Source organism: Psittacula echo (assembly GCF_963264785.1).
Source record: "Psittacula echo genome assembly, chromosome: Z".
In the NCBI taxonomy this organism is placed as follows: domain Eukaryota; kingdom Metazoa; phylum Chordata; class Aves; order Psittaciformes; family Psittacidae; genus Psittacula; species Psittacula echo.
This window is the reverse complement of record NC_137742.1, coordinates 40150738-40176170: the sequence shown is the minus strand read 5'-3', so window position 1 is coordinate 40176170 and position 25433 is coordinate 40150738. Positions and strand designations below refer to the sequence as shown.

The following is a 25433-nucleotide window of genomic DNA, read 5'->3' as shown; positions in this document are numbered from 1 at the left end:
TTTGCTCCTTATATGTTCCTCTTGTCTAACTGTTTCGAATGAAGTCATCCATGAGGATTATACAAGTTTTCCATTAAAACATCAAACTAGTGAGTTCTTGTCTAAATCATGAACCAATTATTGTCAAAATTGGGAACTTTTCTCTCTGTGCCTGCAATTATCACTTAACTATCCTCATCCTAAAAACAGGTCAATCAGAACTAAAGATATTCATATGAACTATATTGTCAGTCTTAATGTTTAATTGTTATAATAAAATGTTCACAGATACAGTTGTCATTATACCATTATCCCAGGCTATTTTATTTGAAGTTCAGGGTAAGACTAAGCAGGCATAGCATAACATGGAATTTTTCTAAACTCTCCCTAAACTCTCTCACTTTGTAAACTAAAGAAAATGTGGTTGATTGCTCTATCTCTGCAAACAGCCTTCAATAAAACTACTACTGAGCTATGATCTCCAAGTCCAAAAGGTATGGCAGGAAGCATTCAGTGGTAGGAAAGCCAAGCGGATGTATTACTTGGCTCTTTTAAGCCTTTTTCTAATAATTATTTAAAGCTGAGACATAAATCAGAAGAGTAGATTTTAAAGACAGTAAGCAGCAATTTCATAAAACACTTTAAGCATGACATTAGAACACGTTTGAAGTTATGTCTTCTAAGAGGCTGAAAACTACCCTGAGAAAGGGTTCAGAAGTAACAGCTCCATGCTCTGATGTTCCCAAAACAGATGAACAAACAGGGGAAAAATATATTAATTTATTGTTCAGTTATTATTTATGAATAATTACAGTTTTAAAAATAGTTTTCCTCATGTGAATGTAAGAGCAATCTCAGAACTTTGTGATTTTTCACTCATTTGAAAGAAAATATCCTTTACCTTGCATTGTTATCCAAGCAAAGATATTCTCTGGGATCATCAGCGCTAGCATTAGTTGTTTTAACACCTTTATCAATGAACAAACCAGCCTGAAACAAGCAAGGAAAGAAAATTCATGCAACCCAAACCAAAAAGCTAGAGCAACCAATACATTTTTAAACCTTACATTGCATTCAATTTACATATTAGAAACTCCTAGATCTTTCTATTTGTCCTTAACTGACATATTGTCTAAAGGGAGAAAAAACATCTGTTTACACTAATTTGGGATAAAAAAAAAAAAAAGGAGCAATGGAAAATCATTACAGTTCATTTCAGATTTCTTTCACAATGTCTAACTATTTGAGGTTTTGCACTTATTTCCAGATGCTGTTCTGGAAAATCAAGAATCTAATTTTGAGGTGAATTCAAAATATTCTCACTAATGGGGGGGAAAAAAAAAAACCCAACAAACCAAAAACCCAAATCTCACACTGTGAAAAATGCTTTGTATTTAAAATTATAAATTATCTTCACCACCGAAGTGGATTTTTGCCCAAGCAATCGCCAATTTGAAACTCAATAATCCAGTATGAAATAATTTGAGAAAACAGAAGCAGAAAGAAGCACAAACAAGTATTTATCCTGACTAACAGATACAAATACCTACAGCTACTTCCACCTCTGATTCAAATTATGATTACAACTGAATGTTCCTACATGACTGGATCCTGAGACCTACCAGTAGAATTTGCCCTTTTAACATGGAATTTTAGCACACAAATAGCTACCCTTGTTTGAAGATAGTATGACCCATACAGCTGAAGAACTTTTTCTTTACAATGCACTTTTGTATTCAGTATGTTTTAATTCCAATCTGAACAAATGCCCTGCAGTCCCAAACACACTATTAACACAACTTCTATAAAGCAGTGCATCATTTTTGGTATCCCCAACTGTCAAGCACAATCAGTTTCACTTGGAAAAAAACAAATCCATTACAATCCTGAAGTTTATTATGTTTACTATGTAAACTTCAAACACAAATTAACATTTAGATGGCTTTGTAAATGTCATTAGATTTTTTTATATATATATATATATATATGCACACACAGAGCAGCTAGATTCCAAATGAAATAATTAAAGGACTTAGTTGCATGTGAAAAGATCACTTAAAGCCATATACATAAAACTATGTATGATAAAACTATGATTCCATTCTAAACAATGCTGGATGCCTGTAGCTAGGCTGAGAACCCTCAAAAAAACCCTCTTGCCAATGGCTGGGCTCCTGAAGGTAACCTAGAAGCATAATCTCTATTCAGAGACTGCCACCATGTGTAAACACCTAGGTTACTGTACATTAGAGACTTAGGAAGAAAGTCACAGCTGTTCCAGGAAGCTATTAGATGAATGACAACCACAATAAACTTTGATGCTTCAAGGGTCAGCTTTCTCTGGAGTAGAAAACAATGCCATCAGTAAGAGAGTAGCATCTGAAATGCTACTTCTGAGAGAATTTATTTCATTTTAAGCATTTATTGATTTTAGTTGGGTTCTGCCTTAAGAGGATATTAAACAGTTAATACCTGAAATGTGGCAAGAAACTATACACGATTATACACCTTTCTACAACACCTAGATATAATAATGTAGTTCAAACACAGCATGAATCCATCATGTAACCAGCTTAAAATGTAAACAGACAATTCCCAATTTAGAATATTTACACATACCGATTTATTTTTTTTTTAATGAGATAATACATTACCTTAAAATTAGAGTGAACCCTGTTGTTATAGAAGATTCCTAGGGGTGTAAGCTCTGACTTGGTTTCAGCGGCCAAACTATGAGAATCTCCTGTAGCAATCCTGTGGAACAAATACCATATTCCAGCATCCTACAAGCAAGGAAAGAGTTCAGTTACTTATAAGTGAATCTGATACTACTATCAGTGCCAATGTATCTAATCACAAAGTAAGCGTATGCTAAGTGGAACTTGGATATTTTAAGTAAGGAAGTGAGTAAGAACAGAGCTCAAACCAACTGTGCACTATGGAATATATTTTTCAAAACAAAGTCTTCAAACATCTCTCCAGTGAATACATGCAAGTTCGCAAATAAGGCTATATTCTAGTGAATAACGTGCACTAAAAAGTGTTTTGCTTTTCAGTGAAGCCATTTAACACAACACATTTAAGATCCTTTGATATTTCAAGCCAGAAAAGTATCAGAGTTAATGTAACTTTTGCATTTTAGTTGCATTTCATTACATACACTTGATTTTCCTTTGTTTACTAGTAAATTTATGTTTACAGTAAAATACTGGAAAACCCTCCTCTCCTCTTTACTGTTGCAGTCTAACTAAGGTTTGTTCATCTCTGCTCACATCATAATTTAATGACATAGCCAAAAAACCCACAAGAGCTTTCAGAAGAAGGGAAAAAAAGCACATCAAGAAGTCTCGCCAGTTCAGAGCACTGTGCCAATAACATGCAGTAATAATTTCAGCATCTGTTCATTTTCTCCACTTTTTCAACATCCCTGCTTTTAAAGAAGCTGGATTAATCTGCTAAATGAGACCAGTAAAAGTCCACTTTTCAACCACAGATGAGTTCCTAAGAGATGGCATCAGGACATCATCTGCACAACAGATACCTACAAACATGAAAAATTTTGCCTGACCACACGGTCTGTGCCCTTATAAAATTAAAAATATCATTGCATAAGGCACATTAAAGGGTTAAACAGTAGCTACAGAAACACTGTATACTGAGTGCTCATCTTCTGAAAAAATAGTAATCATCCTCTTGTTCAAGAAACATGGATAAAGCCAATTCACTTTGGCTTCAAAGATTCGATGCATTTCACTCAGAGTATACTCATTTTTCAAGCAGTCCTGGAAACTCTGCTTCTCAGTAACATATTCCCACCCGTAATGATGACATATTTTGACATTTCTAGTGATTAACAATTCCAAAGCAAATATGGAAGTTCCATTAATAAAAATACCAAAATCTTACTTCACATATAATTAAATACAGCTCTGTGCTTGGCAGACTCAACTCTCATCCAAAACATATTCCGATGCTTGGAAAAAAGTTTAATAAACTTAAAAGCTCCTTAAGCACTTGCAAGCATTCAAAAAAATTAAAATTCCATCACCACCACCCTCCAGCTCAAACAAAAGAAACATCTATTGCTGATACACCCTTACAATAAGCTTCATTGTGTAACAAAGGAGATGGGGAGGCAATGGAATTATTTCATTTGCTTGTGAATTGTTATAGTTTAAACCAGCAAAAGCTCTACAGTGCAGAGTTTGTATCAACACAGTTGGAGTATTCTGTTTCTGAAACATAATAAGCTGTAGTCCCTTTGTAACGGAGGTATATTAGAGTGGCCAAACACACAAATGCTTGCTCTGACCATGCACATTCTGGTAACAGAAGAAGTGACATTTACTGTGATACACTACAGAAGCAGAAAAAGACCTTGCAGGTTTTGAACAGTAGATCAAGGAAGCTTTAACTTAACCTACAATGCTAATACAAGGTAAAGCAATATTACATAAAGCAGGAAAAATGGAAAAACATCACACCGAATCACAGAATAGCTTGGGTTGGAAACAACCTTAATGATCGTCTAGTTCCAAACCTCCTGCCACAGGCAGCGACACTTTCCACTAGACCAGGGTGCTCAAAACCCTATCCAACCTGGTCTAGGTTTGCTGTGCTTTGTTCTCAAACTTAGGTTTGCTTTCCCCAATGGTATGCACCTAGTTTGAGCCATGAAGAGCCAAGAGAGGAAAATTCTTTTATAAACTTCTAAAGGGGTTTACATGAAAACCATTACCAGTGTATCTTTGCATCACAGCACAACTTTTCTCTTGGATCTGCCTTCCTCAAGCCCACCACCAACCTATCTGTTACTTTGGAACTAGAAGCATCAGCTTTACAGAACAGCCGTTTGAGGTTTGTCGTGGCATGCCTACTATGCCTGCCAGAGTCCTAGCGTTGATTGGTTTGATAAGGGTGTCCAGATCCTTCCTAGTGGTAGACAGTCAGCTAGAAAAGTTTGTCCAAAAGCAAAATAAACAAACCAACCCCCCCAAAAACCAAACCAAAAAAAAAAAGAAATATACTCCAGACCATACAAAATGCAGCACAAAACTTTCTAAGGCAATTTTAATACTCTAAATACTTCAACTCATTTAAGTATTTTGAACCCTGTTGTATTAATAACAGTATTCTGTGCCTAAGAATACAATGACACACATTCATATTCTACTTCCAGCACTGGAGCCTTTGCAACAACAGTCATCTTGCCTGTTTTCCATTCCCATTGATCTCTTCAAAACAATCCACTCAAAACCATGCATGTAACAGCCTTTCATCCAATGTAGAACAGACGCCAGCCCCCTCCTCCACAACGTGTATTGAGTAGTTCAGCCTTACTTTGCAAGCAGCTGTGACAAATGATTTGCAGTAATATAAGGTACACAACAAGCAAAACCATACCAGCAGTCAGATTGGAAAACAAATGACTAACAACTGACAATAAAAGTGTTTTAGCTGTTCCTTACACAATAAACATTTTTTTTAGTCATTTTTCATTCCAATAACTACAGCTATGAAGATAAACCTTCCAAAGTAGTCACACAGTAAACTCCTAACAAGCTACAGAAAATACAAAACCCTTAATATGAAATGCACTAGTTCTTTGGAAATAAAAGGATTTATTTGTACATACACTTATTGACATTATTGTCAGGCCTACTGAACTACAAAGAGGAAGAGATGTCCTGTTCCAGAAACAACAAAGATTTAAATGCACACCTAGGCAAAATTGTAATGTCAGTATGCTGCCACAAACTTAAAAAGAACACATTCATATATAAAAATGTATTTAGTTTTGGCAGGGTAAATGTTACAGGTTTTACAAGTACTAGTGGCATGAGTAGTTTATGTTAAGTTACCTCCATATGCCTCACCTGTGATCCTGCTGCTGCATTATTTATAAGATGATTGTTGGGATGAGAAATCCAGAATGTCGAAACTGCCCTGAAATATTATTCCAAAAGAAGTTATTATGGAAAAAAGGTGTAACTCCTACAAAAATATCTCACCTTTGTAACAAACACATTAGAAAAAAACTAAACTGACGGCTGAAGTCATTACTTCATATACGAAACAAAAATCACCCCCTCACACACACACTTAGAAATCAAAAATAATTCATTCAATGCACAGTATTTAATGCTGTTCAGATACTCTGTTCAATGATAAACTGTTTTAATAAACTTCTACAAGAGATTAGTCTTATGCAGAAAAACTATTGCTGACTTGAGAAAGTGCATGCCCTTACAAAGAAGATGCAGCTTTAAAAGTCTACTGAACAAGTATTGCAAAACACAACAGTCTTCCTACAAAACAACTTATTTTTTCTCCTTAATACAAGACTAAACACTAACTCCATTTAAGGTGTCTACACTCTTTAAATTATACATAAAAATGTTCCCATCTGTATACTGTCAAGAGATCATCAGCCGTTTAGCAGCTGCAGCTGGTTTGGTTTCAATTTTTCACCGTGAAATACTCACATGCAGTCTGTGGCTGGCACTGGGATATAACTGCCGTAAACTTTATCCCTAATACTAGTACACATGCTGCTGTTTCTATCTGTAGGAAGAAGAATGCCTGGTTTCGTGACTAGCCCAAGGTTGTGGAATAAAGTATTCCTCTGCTCAATGCCATCTTCTGTGAAGAAACAGTGACCTAGTGTGTCATAGCCAATGGTGTCCTTTATCTACAGAAATACAAGTTCATTATGTCAGTGGCAATAGCAATTACTGAGATTTATTTGACAAGTACCATCTAGTTTTACTATCCTGGCACAGCTGCAGAGTGAAGCTTCCGTATCAGCAGCTCAGATAATTCAAGCATATAGTTTTATTTATCCTTTACAAACATACTACTGTGTCTGGAGAGCTTAGCTGCCTGGAACAATCCGAAAAAAAAAAAAAAAAAGTGGTGAGATTTGTTAAAAATAAGTTAGTTTCAGTTTTTCATTTATTCATTGCAATAAAAAGACATTTCTGAGAATTGAACTTGAAGAAGGAAGAGGACTATTTTTGCTCTAAAAGGTCTTTGTAACATTTATTTCAACACAGTATGTTTTACTCTCCTTGCACCTACCAGCAAGCCATTAGTCGCATGAATAGTCACACATCTGGAAAAACAGTGGTGAATGGAAAGACCTTCCAGGTAAGTCTTAAAACTATAACCTCCTTTTTCATCCACATCCCCACAAAGGTGAAAGTGAACAGGGTAACTTCCAATCTGCTGCTGCCCCATTTGCTTCAATTCCACATAGGAGAGATGAACAGATGTAAAATTCTTCAAAATCTAAAAATATCATGAGAAGTCCAGAATGAGTAACCACTATTTGCTTTTTAACCAATAGAAATTTAAGTTAATACATCATTTATACTGGATGTACAGAAATCAGGTGTACAGTTACCACAGGCCAACACAGTGAAATACAGAAAAATCACTACTGTCTTGCTCAGTATCCTGCCTTACAAAACAGTGTCCTTCATAAATAAGCATAAAAGCTAAATCTCCATGTGGCTAAATCAGAGCGGTTTTCATCAGATATACTGTCACACTTTACTGTTTGGTCTTTACGAGCTAGCATGTTAAATATTCTTTACATACTGTCCAAATATACAAAAGCCACCCATATCAGGGCCTGTCTATGCTGAAGATGCATCAATGTAGTCCACAGTATAGCCTGGGACAGGCTTAGCAGGATAATGTCACAGAATAATACAGATTCAAAAGAACCTGCTGAGACAACTAGAATCACAGAGTCAGCTAGGTTGGAAAAGAACTTATGATTGTCAAGTCCAACCTTTATCCCAGAACTGCCAAGTACACCACTAAACTATGGAAGATGAGGCCCTCAGTGACGTATTTTTTTGAACACTTCCAGGGATGGCGATTCCACCACTTCCCTGGGCAGCCTGTTCCAATGCCTGACCACCCTCTCGGTGATTTGCATTTTTTTTTACCTAGCAAAGAATACACCTATCCAGGGCCATGAGCAGCCAGTTTCTCCAGAAGAACGTTGTAGGAAAATATATTAAAGAAATGGCAGACTGCCCAATCCAGCTTCTCACCTTGATGTGTCTAAAGTCTTGGAAGCTTGACTACCCTACATTCTCCTACAACTGGACCTTGAGCTTGTTTGTAGGCTTTAGCAGGGGAGAACAGCTACCATATAATCTTGACCCATGACCAGTACATCTCTATCGGGGAAAGCTGTTCACTTTGACCGAGTGTGCAACTCTGGGAGGGATGGACATGGAGTATTGAGGGAGGAAGGGGACACCTGCCTAGCTAGCCAGACCAGCTAAATCAACCCTGGCTATAAATGGAGTGATCATTGCAGCCAGATTTCCCTCACATCCAGGTTCATATCTGGTTCACTTGCCAGCTCAGCACAGGGCCAACTTTAAGCCTGCTGCTCAGCATACTGCCCAAGGAATAGCTTCTGAGAGATTCTCATATGATGTTCATTGGTTCTCTCCCTTTCATTTTTCTAGTATCTAACCAGAATTTGTTTTGTTGAAGCTTGGTCCCACTGCCTCTTGCCCTATCTGTGCACCTCCAAGAATTGCTCTTTCCCGTCTGAACTCTCCTCTGTTCCTGAAGACAGCAGGAACATCCACCTTCCCCAGACCAAACAAGCCTTGTTGTCTCAGCTCCTCCTCACTTATCATCACCTGCTCCCAACACACCACCCTTACTGGACCCACCCTAGTGCATCTATATCATCTTTGCAAAACTGGACACAGCACTCCTGAGGAACTTCTATATTAAGGGAGATATGAAAGTGCCTTCAATTTCACAGTAACACTACCTAGTACAAAGTAAAAACATAATGGAGCTGTAGCCATAACACAGGAAAGCAGAAGTATTTTCTTCCATCTAACCTGCAATGAAAACAGAAACCAAGTGCAACAGCTAAACTGCAAGGAGCTAAACTAAGAAAGAAAGCCTTTTTTGTTATTTTATTAACTTACTTGTACTGAGTATTTACTAAAAATAACCATTTTCATACGTACTTTGTCCTTGAGGGAAACTAGTAGCATGGAGTTCATCCCTTCCCTTGCACTCATAAGGTTTGTATGCTTAAATACCAGAGGGATTGTCAGAAGCAGGCATCCCAGAAATTTCCTACTCTTAACATTTTAACAGCACTAATGCAGTCGTAAAACTACAAATAAGCATCTCTCCTCATTGCCAGTAAGCCTCCTTTATCCCACTATCCCAGTGACCATCAGAAAACCCAGAATGATCAAAACCCCTGAGGCCATTAACATTTGCTAGCGCCTGGCCTCCTTCAGCTTAAGCACTGCAAGATTAACATAAACTGAAAATGCTTTTAGCTGAGGCCTAGGTTTGGCAGCAGACACTCAGCTACTCAGAACAGTCTCCTGGGAACAGTTTGACAACTTCGATGACCCAAAATGTTTGTTTTCTGTTCTATCTGCCAGACATCTGAAGGGTCTGCTGTATTTGCGCTATTGTGGTCATGACACATAATCAAGGTCATGCTTTGCAAGATTCACAGCTTGTTATTATCTTCTTTCATTACTTTATCTTAAACACAAAAGAGTGCCTTGAGCCCACCTACTTCTCTTCTACAAAACAAAAGCTGCCACACAGTAGGGAAAGGTCATATTTTCTTTCCCACTATTATGTTCACTGCTGAAAATTAAAATCTCCATGCAAACATATTAGAAAGAGAGATTTAAACTGTGACTAGCACATAATGAGCACAAATACATTTGCATATAAAATACAAGGCCTCAAACTTTCCCAGCATCAGTGAAGAGCTGACAGACTGCTGCTCAATCCTTTCATCTAAAAATGTTAAGTGAATACGAGTTTAGTTTCTTTAATACTACTTTTTCTCAGCTTTCTCTATGCTTATGGTACTACAAGAAGTTAGAAGCAGTTTCCTTTACATAACCTTACTAATTAGTACTTTCCATAAAAAAATAAGTTAAATAAAAAACCACCATGGTCCAGTTTCTTTCTTCTCCATGCCTCTCTAGTGCCCAATTTCAGATAAAGCACATCTCTAGGATTCAGTGCAGAAAGGCAGGGAAAGGAAGGAAGAGAGAAAAGGGAGATCAAATTTTACTTTACAATGTCACAGAATGCACATGCATGGACATCACTTCTAAGGTTTAATCCCTACCATACAACATTGTGGAACATGCTGACCATTCCATGCATTGATATCTCTTCTTCCAATTCTGCAGACAAAATCTTCATAAGGTAAATCTCATTTGGGGAAAGCTGAGAATAAAGTAATTTCTACACAAAGCAACTATATGAATCAATAATCTTTAGTTTTTTTCTCTAAGTTTAGCATTAATCTTTTTGTTCTCACTATACCTTTACATGACAGCAAGCTACTTTAAAATGCTTTTCATACCTTGATATGTCCACCAAATGTATCATAATTGAAGAACTGGCACTCTTTTTCACGATAGCAGGCATCTGCTGTCTCTCCCTTGATTAAGATGTTTCTTGTAAGAACTCCGACTTCCGCTCTCATGTCCACTCCATCAATAACTTCTCCTACATGAGGAAACTGAGGATTTTCTGTCCAAAACCAGTTTGAAGCAGGGAGGAAAAACAGACCAAAAAAAAAAAAAAATTGTCATTAATTAAAAAAACAAACAAGAAAAACCTTGCATTATAAACAAGTTAATTGTAGCAACAAAACCTGTGCATTCCAATACTTTAACATGCTATTGTCTCTTAGCTTTACTTACGCTAAGGCACAAAACCTCCACATAATTGTTAAATAATAAACATTAACCCAGCTAACACCAAGTCCCAGATTGCGTTTGACTCTGATAGTTAAGCATTTTGCAGGATGATGAATCAAGTACGCTACTCCATGTTTCCAAAACAATGCACTGCCTGCATATTTTTCATTTTAGTAAAACAATTAATCCTAAACAAATTCAGACATTTTATTTGCAAGTGCATCTTAATTTCAGTCCAATAGTTTGTGAACATACAAGGGTAAAGAAAAAAGATTAAATGAATCCAACGTATCTAGAAAATTTTTGATGAAATGTGGCTGCCCCAACCCTGGCAGTGTTCAAGGCCAGGCTGAACGGGGCTTTGAGCAACCTGATCTCGTGGAAGGTGTCCCTGACCATGGCAACAGAGTTGGAACTGGATGATCTTAAGGACCCTTCCAATCCAAACCATTCTTGGAAACATAGATGCTGATTTGCTTTAGAAGAAAAAAGATGCTGGCTGCTTAATCTGTTTTGAAGAAAAACTGAGAACTGAAAACACCTCTAAAAAATACTTAATTCATCCCCCTCTGAAAGAAAAAAAGATTTGCCCTTGTAACTAATTTTGCTTTTTTCCTGGATAGCTATTCTGAAGACACAAACTAAAATTTGGGAAAATGAGATACTTTGGTTTTACACTGTTCTTCCAAAGAAACAGTAATTTATTTGTCTATGCAAACTGAGAAAATTATCTGCTCCAATAAACCTTAAAAAAAAAAAAAAAAAATGTATTTATGTTTAGTTTTTAGAAATACTTTTCCCTCTTTTTTTTGTTTGTTTGTTTTTGCATTGGGTTGGTGGTTTTTTTGGTTGTTGTTGCTGTTTTATTGGGGGGTTTTTGGAGGTTTTTTGTTTAAGTTTGGGGGGTCTTTTTCATTTACTGGTTCCCTGAATACAAATTGTCTCTATTCCTTCAAAGCTTACAAAATGATACAAGCCTAAACTGGTCATTACCACAACATGAAGCAGAGCCATGAGTGGTATTAATGCTATACCTGATGTTGAAGGTTTCAAAAGACAACAGATGTCTGTAAATGGGTCTATAACCCTTTTCTTGAAGTCTTATTTTATTGTTTTTCCCTATACTTGACCAGCATACATAAATACATAAAAAGCAAACAAAGAGCAACTAGGCCTCCTACAGAACATTGCATTTTAGTTGTTCTATTGTCAAGGTGCCAAAAAAGCTAAAAAACCTAGCAAAAAAAATATACCAGAAATAATTTCATAAGGTGTTGAGTTCTCCAGCATGTCAAGTTTGCCATTCCATGGAAAAAAATCATTCTTTGTGGAATGAATATATAAGGTGGTTTGAGGATTTTTTTCAACAGTATACATTACTGTGACAAAAGACACTTGATATTGGGGTGAAAAAAAAAAACCCAAGACAGGGTTCATCTCTTTTAACATCTTTTAAAGATCTGTACATAGTTCATATAGCATTTATTAAAAAAAAAAGGCCAAAATCTTGTATTTCATGCCATATTGCAAATCTTCTAAAAAATACATATTTTTAAAATCCTTTAATAGCTGTTTTTTCTCAGCACATGATTTCCGAGATGAAACAGAGTTTGCACATACACTATTCAGTGGTGACAAAAACCTTCTTACACTTCATACTCTGATCTTAAAGTTAAGCTTGCTGTTTTAAACACTATACTAAATAACAAACACCTTTCAAGACACTTCAGAACAAATCCCTGCAAGTGTCATGCTTGATGGCACTAGATAAGCTCTGTGGCTTCATACACCCTGGCATTCTCTGATGTACAAGGTAAACTTAGATAACACTTTTTCCGCATCTGGGGCTTCACAATGCAGTAGAACATACGTCACTCACGCTAGTGAATGCTGTGGGAAGAAATCACACTGCAAAGTGGACCTACAAACTGGCAGTCTCTTAAGACATGAAGGAACAGGAAAGTTCGAGGGCCTTCACAGAAAACTTCCAAGAACGGAGGAAGAGGAGAATAGTTTGAAGAAAAAGAACATGCATCCAGAGGTGAATGGGACAAAACCTGATCCTGAAGAGCACTGGTTGGCTGCTGCAAACTAAGTGCAAAATACCACTGATTAGTTTCTGCTGCAAAGTGACTCTGCAGCACATCAGAAGGGAGCACCAGCTTAAGACAGGGCTGGTGGGACATCAGGGTGGAGGGTGCTGGCGTGGAGGTCAGGCATGGAATGGCAGAAGGAAAACACAGATGCTAGCAGAGCTGGGGAGCCAGTCCCATGGGAGACTCTTGTGAAGTCAAGTAAAATGACTCAGATAATAAAAAAGGAAACAGTCAACAACATGCATGACCATTTTGCACACATCACACCCAAAGGAAAAAGATTGCAACTACTCAGGGATATCCTGTGTGAGCAGAGGCCTAGAAGTGCTACTTATTTCATAACCATTCTGCTGATGGGGTGTGGAAAGAGAACTGCAGGAAAGGGGAGGGAGAAAAGAGACAGGTTCAAAGATTGCCACTTTCTTTCTTCTTCCTTTTTTTTAATCTTCTCTCTCCAGAAAAAATTATAATGGTAACACTTCAAAAGATGGGAAGGGCACTAAAGGCAAAGGAAATGGTAATGACCACAACAGCTATTCAAGCATGTATAAAGAAACCTAGTGAAAAGACAGAAAGGAGCCAAGAAAGGAAAACAAGCATAATCCTCTTGGAAGAAAACTAAAGCATTCAATGAGCCTGGGAAGAAATGGGAAAAAAAAGTACGGTAAGCTGGGAGGCGGATCCAACATGATACAGAGCAATTTTTCAGCAAGAAGCACCCATTCCTGTATACAGCAAAAAAGCCACACAGAAACAGGCAAAAAGGCTGTTCTTTACTGCTGCCACTTAAAGGAACTGGCTGGAGTGTGCCACTGTGAATACTTAATTCACATGGATCTTCAAGTGGTGACTGATCGCATACCTTTGACTTTGACCTGATATCTGGTACACTCAGGGCAGGGAAGAAGGGTGAATTCCTCTGTCTGATACATTGAATAGTCTGTGCTTGCAACCACAATCCGGTCTCCCGGCTCCCAACCACTAACATCATCCAGGAGATTCAGAATCACTCCACCTACAGCTTCCACCTGGAAGCCTGAAATAGGGACACCTAAGTGAAGAAAAAAAAAAAAAAAAAATGGAAAGGAATAGGGCAAACACAATATAAGATTATATTCACCTTTATATGAAACCATTGCCAAGAAGGTACTAACAGAATATGCATGAGATTTCACCAGCTCCAAAGCCCTCTAAAGTACAATTCTGCTCTGAAACATGCCTGTGTGAGATACCGTTATAGCCTGTTTATTTGGTTGATCTCAAATAAAACAAAAGGAAAAGATGGAACTAACTAAGAATTTTAAAATAAAATAAAATAATGAATATAATCATATGGCAACAATCTGCAGGTCCAGCTACCAACTTGGTATGCAAAAAGCTGCCTGAAGTTCAGCATCAACAGAATAAAACATTTTACCCAGCTTCTACCAAGTTTTCTTTTTAGGATCATAATCAACATATCAAAACCTTACAGTTAAAATACACAACTGGCAAATTACTAAAAAAAAAAATACCAAACTCTTTCAGCATTCTGTAAGACTCTTTATCTAAATATACTTAAAATGAAGACTCAAATGTTATGCTGTTCACATCCTCTATATGAACAGATTGAGAAATAGGTTGCACTGAAAAAGAACTGTGTCCTTACACTTCATTCATAGCAAGAAAAATGTATCTTACAGCAGGACTGAGAATATTAAATTGTAAGCAACAGCCCTAGCAAAAAAAGCATATACAGTATTTTTTACTTCTTCCCCAACTGCAGGATTTCACAAAACACTTTCCTACCATCGTTCCATTCGCTGTAAGCTCTCACAACAAACTTCTGACCATCCACTGTGAAAAATTCCTTCTGAGCAAGAGCTTTGCCACCGGTACTGTGATTTTCATAGTTTCTCACCGATTCATTACAGGAAGAATTTCCACCACCTATGACACCAACGAAAGCCCAGGCTTGCCTGTGAAAAACAAAAATAAATATTCAAATATAGCGGTCTTAATAAATTCTTCACAAACAGGTAAAGGACAAAAGAAGGAGCACAGAAGTCATAAATAATTCTTAGCCTGCTCTTCCAAATTAATTTTTAAAGGTAACTTCAAAATGCAGAAGAAAAATGGGTAGACCTCATTGAAAAGAAACACAGTGTAATGTAACTGGATGTCCCACATACAGATTGGCAAATACAAGAGCTCTTTACAAAGAAGACTTTAATGTAGGTTTTTAGCACAATGTTCAACAAGATCCACTTTTTCCAAAAACAAATAACAAGAGATGAGGACAGAAGTGATACAGGATCCTACTCCCACACAACTTTACTGGGGCACAGAAGGACTAGGAGCCAATGCCAATGTTCCTGCTGTAGCCCGCAGCCGTGACAGCATGGCGGCCAGGGGTCCCAGGAGACATACCACGCAGGCATCGGGTCTGGAGAGATGGACATCACCATCAGCAGCTGCCAACAATCACTGTACTGGACAGGCAACACATTTTCAACCTTTCAAGATGCTCAGACTCAGGAAAGGAACAGCATACTGTTAAACAACCTTTGAACGAGGGATCATCCTCACAATGTTTCTGAAGGCTGAGACCAAGGGTTTTTAGTTCCCCCACCCCTTGCTGGCACCAGCATGTAGCAGGGATGCTCTGCTCAATGCATCCAAGTTTTTGTAAATGAAAAAAACCCAAAACAACCACATGCCATTAAGTTCAGAAAACATGACTATTTTGCTTTCCTTTACTGCTCTGTAATGCCGTAATTGTGTAGAGGAAGCAGTTGAGATCATCTATTAAAAAGCTGAACAATTTTGCATCATTTAAGTTGAATCACTCACCCCATTTGAAAACAGTGTCTGCTAGCTGGACTGTAGTTTGTTGCTAATGATTGATTCAGAGGCAGATACTAAAACCACCTTCAGTTCAGTTGTCTTTATTTCAGTCCCCTCATGATGTTCTTGTTGATTGGGATTAAAAGGCCAAATGAAACTGTTTAGTGTTAACCTCTTCATAGGAACAGTACACACTGGGACAGTTTTCAGTATCAGCAGCAAACAAGCTGAACATTTCACATACCAGCGTTTAAAATAAGTATCAAGATATCTAATGCATGCAGGAACAGGCAGAAGAAGAGAAGGATGAGAGAGTATTCACCTCCATGCCAAAATCCTCCTTCACTAGCTTTACAGGTTTAACAAAATGACCCTGCTTTTCCTCAGCAAGCACTTAGGGAGAGCTTCTCACCCATCTTCTGTGGCAGAACAAGACAATTTTATGTGCTTAAAGAGCTTCTACTGACTAATGCAAAGATACAACAATCAGTTCAGCAGAGAAGGAAGAAAGGCTGCTTCTTCTCAGCTGCAGGCTGCAGAAGTTCTTCCTTTCAGACAAGTCAGCACGGAGGTCATGAGCAGAGATGAACACCTGAAACCCACGCCTCTGGGCCAGGTCATGGTGGCTGAACAACCGTCACACAGGCTTCACTGCTTTCAGGAGCTGGTACTTACCACAGTTCTCAGCACCTCTGCCCAAACTGCTTCAGAGGCAGTGCTGCAAGCACTTTCCGTCCCACAACCACATACCTACATTAACCACTGACAGAAACATGCTCCTGACAAGAAGAGAGGTCAGAACATGCCATCCTGACTGACGCCACAGTCCGCCTCTGCCAAAGGAGAGGGAGGAAACTGACTGGAACCCAGATGTTGGGGGATAGCGAGGGGTAAGAACAGAACAGAAAAACTAAACAACTGATTTCCTGGAAATAGTGGAAAATAGAAACAGGTTATGCAACACCATCTTAATGAAAGCTGAAGAATGAACTAACACTTAGTTTGGACAGTTGATGTCCCTTTCATTTGTATTCCCAACCCTGTGCAACACAAAGCCGAGTTCAGAACATGCACTGCAAAAAGTCATTTGCAACAACTGAATGAATGGCATGGCAGTTAAGTTTTCTGATTTAGTAATTCCCATTACATACACTTTTTCTACTGTCCCACCATCCAAACTCTAACCAACTGAAAAGAAGGGTCAAAAGATGCAGAAACACCTTACAAGTGTAATTCAGTAGCAAAGTAATTTTACAGATCAGCTCCCCTGTAGAATCAGTGGAGGGGTTACATACTTTCATTACAACAGCGCATGAGTATGAATAAGATGCCATTTGATACATAGGATCAGCATCTCTCCCCTGTATTCAGTTAGCCTTTCATTCACTGCTCCTCCAAACATAGTCATATGCATTAAAAGCTTCACCTAGGAACTGCTTTCTGCGTGTTTGAATGAGAAAAAATTCCTCATTGCACCAGTTTGAATTTCTGTTAAGAACAGTGAACAAGAGCAATTACAAGCAAGTAATATAATCTATCAGACACATACCTAAGCCTATCAGTCTCTTCACTATCAAACTACTGCACACTGAATACTACTACTCTATAACTGCAGTATTACATACAACACTGAGAATGCAAAGACTTTAAGAACAGACATCACTGAAATTTAATGAATCCCCCAAAGACGGCAGAATCCATACCAGATCTAGTCTTCACTCAGCACAAACAGAAAAATAAACTACTTACCTGTAACTCAATCCTCTGACAAACTTACTTCCCAGAAGATTTTGAATAGTCACTCTGGTTTCCTCCAGTAGATTTTTAGCAGCTGAATCTCCTACAGCAATAGCAACAATGCGACCAGGACTTCCATTTTTCAGTAAGTTCTGGAGCTTCAAGCTGTCTTCTGAAAATTCATGAGTGTCAAACTTCAGCACTTCCAAAACCTCTGCTGTGTCCTGATCAATCACTCTCACATTTAGTCCTCGCGAAAAATTCTTTTTAAATGAATAGTGACCATAGGCCAGCCCTGAGAAATACATAGTCTTTGATAGAAGAGTCCATGATAACTTCTGGTGCCCGTGTAACTCCAGTGTTCCTTCAGGGCCCACACCAATAAATTTTTGGCCAAATTCTGGCACATCAGCACCTTCATTTGACTTCCCATACAAAATAATAGTTGCTTTGGATTTATAGCGGCATTTCTCTGCTCCAACATGAAGCATTCCACCATCCTTTATCAGGATAAATCGAGTTCTCAAGGTAATATTTTTAGAACCTTCTTTATCGTCACCAAATACAAGTAACCCTAAAGGAGAAAAAAAAAATAAATTCTGTAGGTCAAACCAAATTGCAACAGACTTACAGAACCAGGTTCTGCAATAAGGAGAACAGAAAAACTACAGGGTTTTTTCCCACATTCATGAATTAAGCTGTTATGCTTTATTCATGTTTAAGAATATCTGGGGAAGTAACTCCTACCTATTGTGATTATCTTTCTAAGAATTTGGTTGGTTTATTCCTAATTTTTTCTGACATTTTGTTAGAATTACTAACATACAATGACCATTAGAAGACAAGCAGATCTACAAGGAAGGCTACGACACAAGTCTTGTTTTCCTATATCCTACAGAAAAGCATGTCAATGCTCCACTGAAAATACTCTACAGTGCTCATTCATCTTTCTAATGTCCTGGTAGCAGGCTAAAAAGCAAAAGCAGGAAGTGCTCAATAAGCTGTTAACATAAAAATTCCAACACGTTTTTCATGCAATCACAGAAGTAAAAACTATGCAGTAAACTGAAGCATGATGTTGATCTTGCCATTTCATACCTCCATCCTGTATAACGATAGAGTGTACTGTAGCATCTGAGTTCAGACGAAACAAATCCCCTTTTTTGATAAAAATTCTCTTTTCAGGATCTTTTCCAGGGCTCCAGTTTTTAAGACGAGGATTTTGATCTGGACAGTTCTCTGCAATACAATGTGAAATTCAGCTTTTAAAAACCAAGCATCACTGTATCAATCAAGGTAGCATTAGGATAAACACAAGCAAGACAGAGCCAGCCACCCGCAAAGGATTACAGCTCCTCTTGTGGTTACAATACTACAGCCACTGCTACTGTTTGTATTTGAGCAGCCAGAAAGATACTTAAAAGGTGCGTACACTCTCAAGGGTGGAAGGCATTCTTACGTTGAATTAAACTACTGGTAACCACAGACTGAACTGTCAATGTATACTGTTGACAATAAATACTTTCAATCCCCACCTGATTATTTCAAGATTTTCTACATCACCTATAAAAAAGGATGAGAAAGGTAACTGGGAAGAACTCAGATCCACAGAAGTCACACTGAGCACTAGGTCTTCCAGACCAGCTACCTAGGCCAACTAATATGGTTGTAAAACATCTAAATGTATCACCTCCCTCAAGGCCTCTGCCTGTGTGAGAAAGGCTGATCCTTTCTTCCTTTTATGTATCCAAATCACTTATTTCAACGTAGGTTTGCAGGTAAGGGATAAAGAGCGACAAGACATCCTTAGTAAATTTAGTATAACACCTTACTGGGTAGAGCTGTTTCCTGGGAGATCAGACATTTGGGTCTAAACTCATAGTTTGTACTCCTCAGGAAGGCAGCTTAAGTATCAGGATACAAACCACACCAGAGCAGTGACACTCGCAGTCCTTGCTGAAACCCTGCTGAAGGTCTGGCACTACTCAAGCGATAACACCATACTACAAGGCCAGAAAAGGAGAAGCAGCAGCAAGAAGTGACAGGGTTGCATGATTTCAGATGAAGTTACAGTAATATAATATTCACAACAGGCACATCTTTAGCATATTAAGCAGCTGAGTAATGCAGCAGCATAGACATACTACAAAAACAGAAACAGGAAGCATACTCCTTGGATTTTCTTACTAAAAGTCAGACTGAAAATATTTTTCCTAAGAAAAAAACAAACAAAAAGATGCCAAAACAAACAGGTTAGCAGCCAGACTGAGAGTAACAGTCAAAATAGCCTTTTCACATCTTATCTTCTGGAGAAAGACACCCACACATGTGCTACACAACTTTGGGGGCAAAAACCTATTAGCAATAGCCCATTCTTGCACAATCCAAAGAAAGTGAAACCGATCCACAAGTTTAACACAAGCCAGCTTTAGTTTTGCTGACAGAAATGTTTTTCCTTTGGTGTTACTGTCCACATTTCAAACCTTTTCCAACTCAGGAAACCCACATAAACCAAGATTTGACTACCAGTGGGAAAAATTTAGCAGAACTGCATAAGGGCAAAAGGCATCCAAGTAGCAATATAAAAATAAAACCAAAGGCAAATCTTTTGGAGGGATCCTAAGAAGACAGCATTTGGAAAATGAAATTCAGCACACGAGGGAAAGCGAAGAAGCACTGCGATCAGCAAGACCGCTGAGCACGCACCGGAAAAATGCAAGTCTCTTGCCTGACTCATGCAGCCCCTTCCCCCAGACACCACACACGCGCACTGTGAAGAAAGTCATATTTCCTGGCTGGTAGCAAAGGGCAATGTGAGGAAACCATGAGTCAGCAACCTGATGATTTCTGCTTAGTGTGATTCACAGGAAAGAAGATCTAGTAACTGTAAATTTTCCTGTTGAGTCAGAAAGAAGAGGTATAGTGCAATAGCTAAGAAAACTGTACCTAGTGTACATAACAATCCAGCAAAGAAGCCATCAGCATCAGAAATAGGCACTCCTGTAATGCAAGCATGCTTCTAAAGCACAGTGGATCAGCTTTTTAGCAAGCACATCAGATGTGCTCAGCAAATGTGTCTTGTAATTCTCCCTTAGCAATTGTGGTGCGGTGCAGGGAAACATTAAGGATCTAGTACTTCACTGTATGTTACCTCTGAAACGACTGATTAGATTTTACAGACCGCAGTCATTGCCCCTACGATTACAGTTAAACGAAAACAGAAGCACAGACAAGAAAATGTTATGTAGTTATGGCCTTGCCAACAACCACTCCTGTTGAAAATTTTGGAAGTCAAGCCCTTGCCTCAGAGAATTTTTGTAGAACTGGGTCAGCTCTCCTTAATAAGAGAGAGCTTCTAGTAAGACTTGTGGGGTGGGCAGAGAAGGACGTGAGATTTTTGCTAACAGTGGAAGGAAAAAAAAAACCCAACAAAACAAAAAACCCACAAAACCCACCCTGAAAAATAATTTTAAAGTAATTCTAGAACCTTCCATGTGCTGCAGCAAGGATATAAAATCTGGCAAAAGAAAAGGCAAGAAACTGTTCTCAAGATATAGTTAAACAGTTGTTTTCTACCTGCTTAGCCACCAATCTGGAGATTTTAAGGCCTCTGGGGAAAAGTTATCAGTGTTCCATTATGCTCAGCAGAAGTTTATCACAGTTTGGCAGCTAAATCTTCTGAGGATCCTGTTTACCCTGGTCAAGATCCAGCTGAGAGCTGCAAAGGCCAGGCAGAACTTTCCCCCGAAAACTTCCTCAGCTTGTCATCCTGACCCTGTAGTACAAGCCCCTGGAAATGGGGAAGGAAACTGCATTTCCCGTGCTGTCCCTGGATCTCTATAGTGTTCAGGACTTCTTATTGAAAAAGATGCTGACAGGAAGATAAAAGCAAGGAGGAAAAAACCCAGCTGACAGGCAGGAACAGAAATGCCGACAAGTATCATTTTTCCTTTGGGGAAGGTATGCCGGAGGTTTAGGATTTACATGCAGTTACTACCAAGTCTCACATTCCCTCCACTGTCTTTTAAAACAGCTATTAAGAATACTGACAATATGGATTTCCAATTAGCCCTTAAGAACACACCTAGCTGAAACTGGTGGCATTGGATGCAGTACTGCATGTGCTAGGTTGGAGCTGAGCATACTGACATTTCAATCTGTTGGGAAACTTTAGGGGAGCTGCTGCAACAATATTGCAAGATGAAAATTTCAGCCAGACTTTCCTTGGTGCCCGTAAAGAGTTTCTCTTGTGTCAGTGTTTCCAAAGGATTCTATAGGTGCATGTTGGGGATTTTTTTAAGGAGGACGCAGGGAAATTTCAGAAAGACACAATGGAAAAATTAATGCTGAAAACTGGCCTGAACTCCCATCGAGAAGCAGAGGGAGACAGAAGGAAAGCAGTTAGTTAAGGGCTAAACCCTTAGCCCTTATGCAAGTCCTTATCATAGACAAAAAAAAAAACCACCATCCACTGTACAACAGCAACTTTTCCTTCAACATCCCCAGTATTCCTGCCCTCAACCCCCTTTCCGCTGTGATCCATCAACCACATGCTGACCATGCACTCAGTGCAAAAAAAAGCCGCACAATTCAATGCCTCTGGAATAAGCTACTGCAGATGAAGCAAAACCATTCCCAAAACCACTTACACTAAAAAACAAAAAGGCAAGCCAGCTCCCTCACATCTTTTTCACATCCTCACAGCTTATAAAGCATAAAGGGACCATTATTTTATGTATCCTACAGCACAGGATAACACTCCACTAGTTCAAAAAAACATCACTAAAATCTACAACTTTTAGTTAATTAAAAGTTAAAGTCTTGGTATCAAACCAGAAAGGTCTCCCCCCGAGAAGTACTTCCCAGAGTCAACTGGCTAAGTCATCCTTCAGTCTTCTCTGGAACTTCGCTGTAACTGAAGTACTTACTGTAGGAAGTGTCTCTGTTATCATGATCTGAAGCACAACATAGCAGTAACTTTCCATTTACTTCCTCCCTCAGGTTTTTTTGTTTTCCTTCATAATTATTAGAACTCAGTAATTTCACCCAAGAACAGATCTCCAGAACCCACGCCCACAAGCGCTGCCGTGGGATGTGTTCATTCATTTTATACTGTCATTTGAGATCTTCAGTTGATTATCTGATTTGTTCAGCCTGTGTTGCATTGGCTTTGGAAACAGAATCTTTTGAGTTACTACGCCAAAAGCCACTAAGAGACAGGAGTCTAAGTATATTGTGTTGCAATAGCCAACAGTTTCAATTCAGAGCCCTGTTTAGTTTTTAGCAACCCAACTTCTGCCTTAAAAAAAAACCCAAACCACATCAACAAAACTGCAACATGCTCCAAACTATACCATTAGCTACCGCACCTCACAGCAACTCTTAGCAGTATTTGTCCAGATAAATGTACACTTACTGATCAGTGGTTAATCATATCACCTGTTCATGCTTTCTAACCACTGAAACATTTGGTAGGTTTTCCAAATTCCATGAAAGTTGTCCAGTTTTCTAAGATAAGCTGAAAAAAAATCAGGGCTAATAGATCAAAAAGGTCCCCACCCAATTTGTGCATGAACAAAGCGAACACATACTGTTTGTATAAGTGTCACAGATTTTAAAATGTTTTTACTTGAACACTCTTTTACTACCTTCCATAGTTACTGCTTCAATAGACAGGATTTCATTTTGCCTGCAATTTGTGAACAGATCAGACAACTTCTTCTGCAGACAAAAACAATTACACTGATACAACATTTATGCTTCTTTCCCCTCACCAGTAGTCTTTATTTACTGCTATGCTCTTCTTAGTCCTAAAGCACCGCTTCCCTTCCTGTTAAACTGCAGCAAGCATCATATTTTTGCAGTTCTAACACTCATCTTGATGCTTTATTATTCTAACTTCTAGGGTGATTTTGTTCGTAAAAGAACTTACCGTCTGGAGCATATTTTGAAGCTATTCCCAAAAAAATCCCCAGTGCAACAAAAAGTGAAAGGCTAGAAACGGCAAAGCAAATGAGAGTATTCTTATGCCTGTTGGCTTCTGCTCGGTGGCGGTGCTGATTGACTGGTAAGGGTGGGAGTCTTGCCCGGGCTTCTTGTCTTGCAGAGGTAAATTCAGCTGCAGCATGGCTCTGTGAGGGCGGTGGGGGACGGAGAGGAGCAATTCTCCCTGGGACGTACCCCGAAGACCTGTGACTGCTCCCGTTCTGAGGCCGGAGGCAAGCAGGGGAGCTCCCCCTGATATCAGTGTCTTGCATGTTACAAAGTCACTGGAACACACACATACAGGGGAAAAAAATAAGAGACAGGTTTTCAGAATACAGAGCACAATACATATAGGAAAAAGAAAGAAAACAAAAAAGACACTTTAAGCCACATGCCATCCTAAGAAGAACAGCCACTGAGACTGTGGCTTACTTACACAGTATCACTCACTTGCTAATGATCATTTGCCATGGTGTAACAGCTTGAAACAACAGTATATCTATTTTCAACAAAATTAAACTTAAAATCACCTGGTATGGGAACACAGTACACAGCATAGACCATTTATTCATAGCTCCACTATGTATTTTTCACAGTGTTTTCACAATTAACTTGTACTTTGCGACTAATAAACAAGGTGAACAACGAGAAAGCTAGCAACCCCTTGCTCCCCAGAGTTATGCAAAGAATGCCGAGATGTATTTTTTCTGCATGCAGAAGCTGAACAAACTCCTCATTGTTTTACTTTGTGGAAAAAAACCTGAAAGAGACAAGTCTTCCTTCCACACTGGAAGCAGTAAAAAGCATTTATATTTAATACATAAAATATCAAACACAATTTTATTTATATTCACACTGATGACCCCTTATCAACACTCCTAAGTAGCTGAGGCATACAGAGCCTGCAAACTCTTCATTTACTCACAGTGGGATCTGCTTGCTAGTAAAGGTACACCAGGAATGGTCCTGTAAAAGCCATCCGCATCTTGTTCAACAAACTTTGTGGTTTTTCTCATTGCGGAGATGCCTGGATTTGGACACAAAGGCTGGAAGCAACATGACTGCTTCAGATCTCTGTACCTATCACCAAGAAGTGTGCGCTACTTCTACTTCAGTTACTGGTATTGTTAGGCTTTCCTTATTGGTTGCTTCAGAAAAAGACAGAAACAAAAACATCACTGCCTAGGCAGCCCTTGCCAGCACTTCCAACTCACCACGCTCTTCTGGTTTGCTTTAAGAGATGCAAAACTGCATCTAATTCTTTTCAGTCTTTCTGGTCAACTGTGTTGTATTGTATGGAGTATTCACGAAGCTGGCTTGGGATTTTTAGCTTTGGGTGGGTTGTTTTTTTTTTGTTTGGAGTTTGTTTGGGTTTTTTTTTTTAACATTTTTTAGGCATGGGAGTTTTTGAGAAGTCTGCTCAAGTTTCAGCTAACTGAAACTCAACTTTCTAAACTAAATCCTGAATGGGATTTAGGCATTGATCATGTGTGTTAAATAGCAAAATGAATTAAGAAAATAAAACCTACCATTAACAGAAAAAAATAAAGATCCCCTTTCTCTTCCACTAACAAAGGGAAGTCTGAGCTATACTCTGAAGTGCCAGGCACGCTGGTGAAAGAGAAACGTGACAACTGTAATCTTATTCTGAGAAGTAGCAAAGAAGCCTTTTGTCTCACATGCTGCAAAACTTGATACTTCACTGTTTCAAGGCAAAAGAGTGGTTATTATGGAACAAGCCTGGATTACCCTTTTATGGGAGACAATGCACCTCCAGATGTATGCACCATGACAATAAAGGCACAGAAACATTAACTGCTGTAGCCATCCCAGAGTGCAAAAATCATGTCAAGTCCTCCAGCAATGTTTCTTGCACCTGTTTGTTATAGCAAATTGATTTTCACCATTCTCCTTTCTGTTATTTGAGAAACTATTTCCCAAACCTAATCCTTCGCTCTCAAACTTAACCGCCCAATGCATTATGAGCACTGTGGAACAGCTTGCTTTCACTACATGCAAAAGCTTTTACACTCAACCAGTCATCTTCCAGCAGTGAAAACTCAATAATTTCTAT

General features: G+C 38.6%; 1 protein-coding gene across 1 annotated transcript in view; it reads right to left on the bottom strand.

Moving 5' to 3' along the window:
* CEMIP2 (cell migration inducing hyaluronidase 2) overlaps window positions 1–23937 on the bottom strand; it is a gene marked incomplete at its 3' end in the record, with an annotated part of 39276 nt that extends 15339 nt beyond the window's left edge. Inside the window, exons 1-11 of the mRNA XM_080637941.1 lie at window positions 23307–23937; window positions 18473–18613; window positions 17387–17948; window positions 14600–14769; window positions 13674–13862; window positions 10376–10545; window positions 7060–7269; window positions 6465–6670; window positions 5856–5925; window positions 2634–2762; window positions 881–969 (exon numbers count right to left, since the gene is read on the bottom strand). Coding sequence (XP_080494067.1) covers window positions 881–969; window positions 2634–2762; window positions 5856–5925; window positions 6465–6670; window positions 7060–7269; window positions 10376–10545; window positions 13674–13862; window positions 14600–14769; window positions 17387–17948; window positions 18473–18613; window positions 23307–23631 — 2261 coding nt within the window. The 5' untranslated portion in view covers window positions 23632–23937. The remainder of the gene's footprint in view (window positions 1–880; window positions 970–2633; window positions 2763–5855; window positions 5926–6464; window positions 6671–7059; window positions 7270–10375; window positions 10546–13673; window positions 13863–14599; window positions 14770–17386; window positions 17949–18472; window positions 18614–23306) is intronic.
* Between the last annotated feature and the right edge of the window lie 1496 nt (window positions 23938–25433).